At 45.1% G+C, this 12,137-nt stretch overlaps 1 protein-coding gene across 2 annotated transcripts in view; it reads right to left on the reverse strand.

Moving 5' to 3' along the window:
• The window catches only part of LOC120933836 (NACHT, LRR and PYD domains-containing protein 3-like), a 41,968-nt gene that overhangs the window by 20,879 nt on the left and 8,952 nt on the right, over positions 1 to 12,137 (reverse strand). For both annotated transcript variants that reach the window (XM_040347246.1, XM_040347247.1), the window contains exon 2: positions 7,725 to 7,786. In XM_040347246.1, the coding sequence (XP_040203180.1) occupies positions 7,725 to 7,755 (31 nt within the window). In that variant the 5' untranslated portion in view covers positions 7,756 to 7,786. The remainder of the gene's footprint in view (positions 1 to 7,724; positions 7,787 to 12,137) is intronic.

Genomic DNA, 12,137 nt, shown 5'->3' on the forward strand with positions numbered 1-12,137 from the left:
TGGAAGTAAACACAACCACACAGTATACAGATGTACGTAGCTTCAGAGAGAGCCACGTTCATGGCTTGTACATGGAATGCCCATTGCCCAACATGTTTCGCCCCAAACGGGGCTTCATCAGGAGCTTAATACAAGGCATGCTATAACGAGAAAATAATCATGTATGGGTAAATCAATATAACATCAAGACAGTAAATAAATAACAAGCTTAATGTATAATCAACAGTACTCAGAACAAGTACAATATGCATAGATTAACGTTTTTTATAAAAAAAAAAAAAAAATACAAAAAAGGAAAATAATCACAATGAATCTAAAATGAAAAATACATAAATACATGAAAAAGCATTATATAATCAATGCTGAACAGAGACACTCACCCAGGAAGCAGCGGATCCACAATGCGCAGCAAGAAAAAATATATATTAAAATGCAATGAAGGTTAATGAAAAGAATATGGGAAATTTAAATTCCCATATATATGCCTCACACAGGATGCCTTCCAGGAATTGATCGATCCCACAAAGAACAGGATGGCTGCAGTAAATAAAGCAAAAAGTATAGATATATATAAATGCATTAAAATACTTCAATCCGCAAAACAAATGGGGTGAAGAAATTAATGATTTTTATGTCAAAATGACAGTTATTTAAATGGGGCTACAGTACCTGAAGAAATATAGGAGTGGAGTCACAAAAAAGCTGACTGCAGGGAAGAGAGATCCTCAAGGCTTATCAGTCTCCATGGTCTCCTCAGACAAATAGAGCAGTCAGAACAGTCCAGCCAATCTCACTGTTTGAAAACAAACAAACAGTGAGAGTCAAAGAAGCTGCACAGAAGGGTCAATATTAAAGTAAAAGTCAAGGCTAAACAAGCCAGAGTATTGTAAGACAATCCCACAGTCTGAGAAACACTCAGAGCAGGGGAGAAGGGGTTTAAAAATAATTTTTTTCAAACACATACCTGCAGTGGTGGAATATAACAGAGCTGCAACCTGCAGCAATGGATAGTACCTGGGCTTGGAGAGCCCTGTCAGTAGTATCAGCCGCAGCTGAGCTTTAAATACCCCCCAAAAGAGGGCTGGCGTCTGACATCGCCGACCAGGGGCGGGCTTAAGATTGATGTCATGTGACATCCTGCAGCCACTTAGCCGAGGGGAGGCGTGACAGGCGCACATGACACAGCCGCTGCCCGCCCCAAAGGGGCGTGCCCAGCGCTGCGTCACATGCGTCCGTTCCCAGCAAGGCAGAGAGAGTGGCGCCGATGGTGCGGGCGCCATCTTGGAACCTGGAAGGATTGCCAGCACATAATGCTGGCGTCCTTGACAGCAGATGTCCCTCCTTTCTAAGGATGGGAATGAGGAAGGGGGAGGACACCGGAACCTAGAGGGAAGCAGGGATGGCACTCAGACATCATAAAGGGGATCACTCAGAAGGGAATTAGTGACCATTATTCCCTATTGCCGAGTGCGCCCCTAGTGCCCGTACAGCCAAATACATTGTGGGAAAGATCAAGGAGGCAAAAAGTAAATGCGGGGCATATAAAATACAAATGATAATTTGAGAAAAAGGATTCTAGCCTATACACAAAGTGGAAATGTATTATTAAATATTTTGAATCAAAAACTCAAAAATTAATAATAATGAAAATTAAATTAAATTTAAACTGCTGCATAGATTTGAACCCGATGTCCGCAAGATTGGTGAAAATGTCCAGCAAATGATCTACCATTGAGATGTAGCAAATGACTGGTTAAATAAATACACGTTGCAGAACATACATAAATGCAAATATGAATAAACTGTGAGAAGAAAAAAAAAAAAAAAACAGCAAAGAAAAACACATGACCCTGGGAAAAAAAAGGGCATCAGTGGGGGGTGTTCTTAAAGAAATGATTTGAAACTGAATCCATCATTTAACCCTGGCGCTTTTAGGGCTGATAGATGATGGATCCATTTAGCCTCCTTCTGTAGGAGCAGCTTGTCATAGTCACCCCCCCGATCTCCTGGGGGGATGTGTTCCAAGGCAAAAAAACGTATTTGTAGGCTGTCGAACTGGTGGAAAAGGCCCACATGTCGACTAATCGGGGTCTCCATTTTTTTCTTCAGAATGAGGGATACGTGATCTCTAATTCGGTGAAAAAATTGTCTTTTTGTCTTGCCTACATAAAAAGCATTGCAGGTACATACCATGATGTATACAATGCCAATTGATTGACAATTGGCAGTGAAGTTGGGTTTAAATAGACGACCATCAGGGAGTGAGATGGTTGCTGATGAGTAAATATACCTGCAATAAGGGCATTTGTGGCAAGGTTTAGTCCCCGTCGAACCCCGCGGAGTGTCCCTCCGAGGGGAATGATGGCTGTGAACCAACCGGTCACGTAACGAATTCGATCGCTTAAAAGTGATCTGTGGATGGCTGGTAAGATGTTTTGCTACCGCCTCGTCACCTGTCAATAAGGACCAATGTTTCTCTAGGATACCACGTATTTGTTTTTCGTGACCAGAGAATCGTGTTATAAGTCTAGTACCCAAGTTCAGTTTTATTGGTTTGGGATCATGCAGAAGCGAAGTTCTGTTTTGTGATTTGGCTCTCGCAAAGGCCTTCTTAAGGCACTTGTGACTGTAGCCCCGTTCCAAGAATCGTCTGCGTAATGCTTGAGATTGTTGATTAAAATCAAGGTCCGAGCTACAGTTTCTCCGAAGCCTGAGATATTGCCCGTAAGGGATGCTGGCTTTAAGAGGTTCGGGGTGGGAGCTGGAGGCGTGTAATAAAGAATTACCAGCTGATGGCTTACGAAACAGGGTGGTACCAACCGTACCATCACTAGAGATTTGTATTTCAATGTCCAAAAAAGTCAGATTTGTCTGACTACTGGAAAAAGTAAATTTGAGATTAAAACGGTTATCTGTGAGACTGGAGATAAAGGCATCCAGGTCCTCACCAGATCCCGTCCAAACAAAAAAAATGTCATCAATGAATCGCCTCCAGAGCGGTATCTGCTCGAGATACCTCTGGGTCGAGTCACGACGAAAAAGGTCACGCTCCCACCCCCCCAGGTACAGGTTTGCATAAGAGGGGGCACATTTGGTCTCCATTGCAACACCCTGCACCTGGAGGAAGTGGGAGCCACCAAACAAAAAAATATTGTTTGTTAAAACAAACGTCAACAAATCAAGAATGAATCGATTGTATGTGGGTGAAGCCTCACTACTCTCGGATATGAACCCCTCCACAACATCCACCCCCAAGGTGTGGGGGATGGAGTTGTAGAGGGCCTCAACATCCAAGGAGACGAGCCACGAGCCCGGAGGAATATAAAGACCATCAAGGGTTTTGAGAAGGTCCCCAGTGTCTTTGAGATAAGACACTAGTCCCTCCACATGAGGTCTTAGGAAATCATCAATCAGGGCACTGGCCTGCTCAGTGAGGCAACCATTGCCGGACACAATTGGGCGGCAATGGTTGCCTCATGTGGAGGGACTAGTGTCTTATCTCAAAGACACTGGGGACCTTCTCAAAACCCTTGATGGTCTTTATATTCCTCCGGGCTCGTGGCTCGTCTCCTTGGATGTTGAGGCCCTCTACAACTCCATCCCCCACACCTTGGGGGTGGATGTTGTGGAGGGGTTCATATCCGAGAGTAGTGAGGCTTCACCCACATACAATCGATTCATTCTTGATTTGTTGACGTTTGTTTTAACAAACAATATTTTTTTGTTTGGTGGCTCCCACTTCCTCCAGGTGCAGGGTGTTGCAATGGAGACCAAATGTGCCCCCTCTTATGCAAACCTGTACCTGGGGGGGTGGGAGCATGACCTTTTTCGTCGTGACTCGACCCAGAGGTATCTCGAGCAGATACCGCTCTGGAGGCGATTCATTGATGACATTTTTTTTGTTTGGACGGGATCTGGTGAGGACCTGGATGCCTTTATCTCCAGTCTCACAGATAACCGTTTTAATCTCAAATTTACTTTTTCCAGTAGTCAGACAAATCTGACTTTTTTGGACATTGAAATACAAATCTCTAGTGATGGTACGGTTGGTACCACCCTGTTTCGTAAGCCATCAGCTGGTAATTCTTTATTACACGCCTCCAGCTCCCACCCCGAACCTCTTAAAGCCAGCATCCCTTACGGGCAATATCTCAGGCTTCGGAGAAACTGTAGCTCGGACCTTGATTTTAATCAACAATCTCAAGCATTACGCAGACGATTCTTGGAACGGGGCTACAGTCACAAGTGCCTTAAGAAGGCCTTTGCGAGAGCCAAATCACAAAACAGAACTTCGCTTCTGCATGATCCCAAACCAATAAAACTGAACTTGGGTACTAGACTTATAACACGATTCTCTGGTCACGAAAAACAAATACGTGGTATCCTAGAGAAACATTGGTCCTTATTGACAGGTGACGAGGCGGTAGCAAAACATCTTACCAGCCATCCACAGATCACTTTTAAGCGATCGAATTCGTTACGTGACCGGTTGGTTCACAGCCATCATTCCCCTCGGAGGGACACTCCGCGGGGTTCGACGGGGACTAAACCTTGCCACAAATGCCCTTATTGCAGGTATATTTACTCATCAGCAACCATCTCACTCCCTGATGGTCGTCTATTTAAACCCAACTTCACTGCCAATTGTCAATCAATTGGCATTGTATACATCATGGTATGTACCTGCAATGCTTTTTATGTAGGCAAGACAAAAAGACCATTTTTTCACCGAATTAGAGATCACGTAGCCCTCATTCTGAAGAAAAAAATGGAGACCCCGATTAGTCGACATGTGGGCCTTTTCCACCAGTTCGACAGCCTACAAATACGTTTTTTTTGCCTTGGAACACATCCCCCCAGGAGATCGGGGGGGTGACTATGACAAGCTGCTCCTACAGAAGGAGGCTAAATGGATCCATCATCTATCAGCCCTAAAAGCGCCAGGGTTAAATGATGGATTCAGTTTCAAATCATTTCTTTAAGAACACCCCCCACTGATGCCCTTTTTTTTCCCAGGGTCATGTGTTTTTCTTTGCTGGTTTTTTTTTTTTTCTTCTCACAGTTTATTCATATTTGCATTTATGTATGTTCTGCAACGTGTATTTATTTAACCAGTCATTTGCTACATCTCAATGGTAGATCATTTGCTGGACATTTTCACCAATCTTGCGGACATCGGGTTCAAATCTATGCAGCAGTTTAAATTTAATTTTCATTATTATTAATTTTTGAGTTTTTGATTCAAAATATTTAATAATACATTTCCACTTTGTGTATAGGCTAGAATCCTTTTTCTCAAATTATCATTTGTATTTTATATGCCCCGCATTTACTTTTTGCCTCCTTGATCTTTCCCACAATGTATTTGGCTGTACGGGCACTAGGGGCGCACTCGGCAATAGGGAATAATGGTCACTAATTCCCTTCTGAGTGATCCCCTTTATGATGTCTGAGTGCCATCCCTGCTTCCCTCTAGGTTCCGGTGTCCTCCCCCTTCCTCATTCCCATCCTTAGAAAGGAGGGACATCTGCTGTCAAGGACGCCAGCATTATGTGCTGGCAATCCTTCCAGGTTCCAAGATGGCGCCCGCACCATCGGCGCCACTCTCTCTGCCTTGCTGGGAACGGACGCATGTGACGCAGCGCTGGGCACGCCCCTTTGGGGCGGGCAGCGGCTGTGTCATGTGCGCCTGTCACGCCTCCCCTCGGCTAAGTGGCTGCAGGATGTCACATGACATCAATCTTAAGCCCGCCCCTGGTCGGCGATGTCAGACGCCAGCCCTCTTTTGGGGGGTATTTAAAGCTCAGCTGCGGCTGATACTACTGACAGGGCTCTCCAAGCCCAGGTACTATCCATTGCTGCAGGTTGCAGCTCTGTTATATTCCACCACTGCAGGTATGTGTTTGAAAAAAATTCTTTTTAAACCCCTTCTCCCCTGCTCTGAGTGTTTCTCAGACTGTGGGATTGTCTTACAATACTCTGGCTTGTTTAGCCTTGACTTTTACTTTAATATTGACCCTTCTGTGCAGCTTCTTTGACTCTCACTGTTTGTTTGTTTTCAAACAGTGAGATTGGCTGGACTGTTCTGACTGCTCTATTTGTCTGAGGAGACCATGGAGACTGATAAGCCTTGAGGATCTCTCTTCCCTGCAGTCAGCTTTTTTGTGACTCCACTCCTTTATTTCTTCAGGTACTGTAGCCCCATTTAAATAACTGTCATTTTGACATAAAAATCATTAATTTCTTCACCCCATTTGTTTAGCGGATTGAAGTATTTTAATGCATTTATATATATCTATACTTTTTGCTTTATTTACTGCAGCCATCCTGTTCTTTGTGGGATCGATCAATTCCTGGAAGGCATCCTGTGTGAGGCATATATATGGGAATTTAAATTTCCCATATTCTTTTCATTAACCTTCATTGCATTTTAATATATATTTTTTCTTGCTGCGCATTGTGGATCCGCTGCTTCCTGGGTGAGTGTCTCTGTTCAGCATTGATTATATAATGCTTTTTCATGTATTTATGTATTTTGCATTTTAGATTCATTGTGATTATTTTCCTTTTTTTGTATTTTTTTTTTTTTTGATAAAAAACGTTAATCTATGCATATTGTACTTGTTCTGAGTACTGTTGATTATACATTAAGCTTGTTATTTATTTACTGTCTTGATGTTATATTGATTTACCCATACATGATTATTTTCTCGTTATAGCATGCCTTGTATTAAGCTCCTGATGAAGCCCCGTTTGGGGCGAAACATGTTGGGCAATGGGCATTCCATGTACAAGCCATGAACGTGGCTCTCTCTGAAGCTACGTACATCTGTATACTGTGTGGTTGTGTTTACTTCCACGTTTTATGTATGTGTCTTATCTAATAAATTATATATTTTTCTATTTATTATATTATTTTTTACTCACTGACACCGTCTAAAAGTCCCGGGGTTTGTTACCCTTCCTCCCCTCCCAATTTCTTCTGTCAATATGGGATGTGGTGTCCTGATATTGATCTCCTATGCCTCACGTATTCTACCATATCTTACTGGTTGAGGTATTTCAAGAAAATAATGTATTATGAGCTGATGATCATAGGAAGTAAACCTATTAGACAAATTACGGGGATTATCAGTGACGGCTGTGCAACTGACACAAACCCATAGTAATTATTTTATATATTATATTTTTATTATAATTATATTATATACAGACCTCTTAATGAATATGTATGGATGATCATTTTAAACATGTTTATTGATTGTTTCATAGTAAACTAAAAAAAAAGAATAAAACCTTTAAAAAACCTTCCCCCTGAATGATGATGAGTCTGATCCGTGTGAACTAAGAACTCTGATCCCCCAAATCTCCCAGCAGTATGTGTCATGTGACACGGGGGTGTGTTCTCCTTAGGATTATACACAAAGGATTCCCCCGACCAATACACAAATCACCATAAAATTTGGGGTCCTCCAGTCATTATGGGGTCACTGGACCATCTCAGAAGATCATTTCCATCAATGATAAATAAAATCTGAAGACACGGGAATGTGATGGTGGAATTGATGAAGCTCCTGAACTCTTCTAATGGGAGGACTGACCCGATGTCTACAGGAAATGTCCAGACTACGGAGACATAAGACGTCCTATCATCTAATTCCAATCTCTGGAGATGTGAGATGGAGGAAAACATTGGAAAGGATTGTCAGGATCGGCAGTCATACCTTGTGAGGAGGAGGAGGAAGAGGTCGCCATGACATCAGAAGATGACCCGAGATGACATCACCTGGAAGGAGCACAAACAATAATAAACTCATTTGTAGTGTGATGAATGGAACCAATAAGGAGGGTTCTGTTCCCTTCTGTGGATAACAATTGGCTGACTGGTTGTCCAATCAGAATAGATTAGAATTGGATGGATTTCTGTCATTTACAACCCATAACTATGAGGGTCAATCAGAACCTTCATCCCGGCATTCATCTGAATGGTATATCGGGGTCACAAAGGAATCTTACCTTGTTTAGGGCCACAATTTATACAGACTCGTATTTCTAGGTGTCACCTCCACAAATCTGTGCCATTCATAGCCAAGACCGGTACTAATCATCACCAAAGTATCAGCCAATAAGATGTCTACAGAGAGGTCAGGTGATAAAAGGAGAAAAAAGGAAAATACACTTTGCACTACAAGTGAAAGTGCACTTAAAATTGCACTTGGAAGTGCAGTCGCTGTCGGTCTGAGGGGGAAATGCAACAAAAATAAAAAACAGCATTTTAGCATCTCCGATTGTGATAAGGAGCCTAAGGAATTATTCCTTGGTTCGCACTGACAGGGAGAGCCCACCACAGTGCCAATCAGTGCCCATTACAGTGTCAGTGCCCAGCAGTAACACCTGTCAGTAACACATCAGTGCCCATCACAGCCGCCCGTCAGTGCCCATCACAGCCCTGCATATCAGTGCCACCTATTGGTGCCCATCAGTGCCGCCTATCAGTGCCCATCAATTCTACATATCAGTGCCTCCTCATCAATGCCCATCAGTGCCACCTTATCAGTACTGCCTCATCAGTGAAGGGGAAAACAAAAATTTTATGACAGAATTTTTTTTTTTTTAATTGGTCTTTTTAGTTTGTTTAGCAAAAAAATATAAACCGCAGAGGTGATCAAATACCACCAAAAGAAATCTCTATTTGTGGGAAAAAATGATAAACATTTAGTTTGTGTACAGTGTAGCATGACCGCACAATTGTCATTCAAAGTGTGACCGCGCTGAGAGCTGAAAATTGTCCTGGGCAGGAAGGGGGGAAAGTCGATGAGTCAGATCTCTATGGCAGGGATCGACAAATCCCGGGCGCCAGGTCGCCATGGCGACTAGAAATAGTGTCCTGGCGACTTGGCTTGGAAGGTGGGCAAAAATTTTTTTTTTTTTTTTTTTATGAGCTGGTGCCATCTGGTGGTGAGCCGTTGGTATTACAAGTTATTACCACCAGATGTGAGCTGGCGCCATCTGGTGGTGGCCGTTGGTATTACAAGTTAAGCATTACAAGTTAAACAGCAATTCTAATGTCATTTTTCACTATTTTCACTGCCATCTTCTTCCCTCTAATTAGAACCCCCAAACATTATATATATTTTTTATCCTAACACCCTAGAGCAGTGTTTCTCAACTCCAGTCCTCGGGGCGCACCAACAGGTCATGTTTTCAGGATTTCCCTCAGATCAAACTGCTGTGGTAATTACTAAGGCAGTGAAACTGATAAAATCACCTGTGCAAAATAATGGAAAGCCTGAAAACAAGACCTGTTGGTGCGCCCCGAGGACTGGAGTTGAGAAACACTGCCCTAGAGAATAAAATGGCGATCGTTGCAATACTTTCTGTCACGCCGTATTTGCGCAGTGGTCTTACAAGCACACTTTTTTGGGAAAAAATTACACTTTTTTTAATTAAAAAATAAGACAACAGTAAAGTTATCCCCATTTTTTTTTTTTTTTATATTATGAAAGATAATGTTACGCCGAGTAAATTCATACCCAACATGTCACGCTTCAAAATTGCGTTTGAACACCGTTTACATATGCGGGCGCTGCTCACGTATGTGTTCGCTTCTGCGCGCAAGCTCGTCGGGACGGGGTGCGTTTTCTGGCTCCTAACTTTTTTAGCTGGCTCCTAGATTCCAAGCAAATTTGTCAACCCCTGCTCTATGGGGTCCCCCAATCCATACCAGGCCCTTATCCAGACATGCAGCCTGGCAGGTCAGGAAAGGGGGGGGGGGGATGAGCAAGCAGCCCCACCTCCTTAATCACACCCTCCTCATACTCTTAATATTGGGGATTTGGGGCAAAGGGGGCTCTGCCACCCCACCCCAAAGCACCTTTGCCCCATGTCAAGGGTCTCTTTCCCACAACCGTGGGCAGTGGTGGTGGGGTCTGAGGGTCTGTGGGGGTCCTTTGATGAAAATCCATCATCAATCATGCTGCCCGCCGGACACAACAGATTTTTTTTTAATGCTCCGCCTTCTGGGACGGTCACCCACTGAATTTCTCCTCTGCACTTTGACAGTTCTTATATAGATACGGGTGGGGCCATCTGGCAACATCACCTGGTGGCCCCACCCCCTTATGACATCACTGGCCTAGCATGCACCAGTCCATGATGTCATAAGGGGGCGATGCCACTGGGTAATGTAGCCAGGTGACCCCACCCCTTACCTAAAGAAGAAATGTCAAAATGCAAAGGAGGCATTCGGCAGAGGACCGTCCCACAAGGTGGAGCTTTTTAACCACTTAAGACCCGGACCAAAATGCAGGTAAAGGACCAGAGGTGTTTTTACAATTTGGCACTGCGCTGCTTTAACTGGTAATTGCGCGGTCATGCAATGTTGTACCAAAACGAAATTTGCGTCCTTTTCTTCCCACAAATAGAGCTTTCTTTTGATGGTATTTGATTGTCTTTGCGATTTTTATTTTTTGCGATATAAATGGAAAAATTAGAAAAACAATAATATTTTCTACTTTTTGTCATACGAAAAATCTAATAAACTCAATTTTAGTCATACATTTAGGCCAAAATGTATTCAGCCACATGTCTTTACTAAAAAAAATAATAAAAAAAAAAATCGCAATAAGCGTATACAGTAGGTGTTTGTGATATTGTGTTTTTAGCACGACAGCATCGCGCTAAATCTCGGCGACATGGTGCCGAGATCTCGCCGACACTGGAATAGTGACAGCACATCCCAGCAAGCGCGTCATAGAAGCGACGGGAGATCCGACTTGGATTCCCGCCAATTCTACACGTGTGCGGCGTTTGTTATGAATCCTGAGGGGGAAGTCCCCGCCGGATTTTAAATAAAAATCCGGCATGGGTTCCCCCCTCAGGAGCATACCGGGCCCTTAGGTCTGTTATGGGTTGTAAGGAGAGCCCCCCTACGCCGAAAAAAAAACTGCGTAGGGGGTCCCCCTACAATCCATACCAGACCCGTATCCAAAGCACGCTACCCGGCCAGCCAGGAAGGGAGTGGGGACGAGCGAGCGCCCCCCCCTCCTGAGCCGTACCAGGCTGCATGCCCTCAACATGGGGGGGTTGGGTGCTCTGGGGCAGGGGGGCGCACTGCGGCCCCCCCACCTCAGAGCACCCTGTCCCCATGTTGATGAGGACAGGGCCCCTTCCCGACAACCCTGGCCGTTGGTTGTCGGGGTATGCGGGCGGGAGGCTTATCGGAATCTGGGAGCCCCCTTTAATAAGGGGGCCCCCAGATACCGGCCCCCCACCCTAAGTGAATGAGTATGGGGTACATCGTACCCCTACCCATTCACCTGCAAGAAAAGTGGTAAAAACACAAATAAACCACACAGGGTATTAAAATATTTTATTAGTCTGCTCCGGAGGCCCCCCCTGTCTTCTTTATTAGCTCTTTTACCAGGGGGAGCTTCTTCTTTGACGTCTTCGGGTGGGTGGGGGCCGCCGTCTGGTTCTCGTCCACCGCCGGGGGGGGTCGCTTTTAAAAAAGCCCCCACCCCCCGGCGGGTTTCCTCCGGCGTCTTCGGCGGGGGGGCTTCTTCTTCCGCTATCCCGACGGGTCTTCTCCGCTATCCGGGGGGTCTCCTTCTATGTTCGCCGCTCTCCGCTGTTGACTCGGCGCACCCCGGTCCTACATGGGTAGGACCGGCGCACCCCGGTCCTACCCATGTGATACCCACCACGTGGTAGGTATCACATGGGTAGGTACAGAGCATGATGGGACTGTGAGGCCTATATAGGTCCGATGCAAGGCGTGCATCCGTCATTTCAGCGAGAAGAACCGGCGTGTCAACATCAGGAGAAGAAAAGAAGTGAAGAACATGACGTCACAGCGCGGAAGAAGAACTCACAGCACGGAAGGAGAAGAAGACGTACAGCACGGAAGAAGGGACCGGACTGCGAGACGAAGAACCGGGGTGCGCCGAGTCAACAGCGGAGAGCGGAGAACATAGAAGGAGACCCCCCGGATAGCGGAGAAGACCCGTCGGGATAGCGGAAGAAGAAGCCCCCCCGCCGAAGACGCCGGAGGAAACCCGCCGGGGGGTGGGGGCTTTTTTAAAAGCGCCCCCCCCCCCCGGCGGTGGAAGAGAACCAGACGGCGGCCCCCACCCACC

Source organism: Rana temporaria, chromosome 3 (genome assembly GCF_905171775.1).
Source record: "Rana temporaria chromosome 3, aRanTem1.1, whole genome shotgun sequence".
In the NCBI taxonomy this organism is placed as follows: domain Eukaryota; kingdom Metazoa; phylum Chordata; class Amphibia; order Anura; family Ranidae; genus Rana; species Rana temporaria.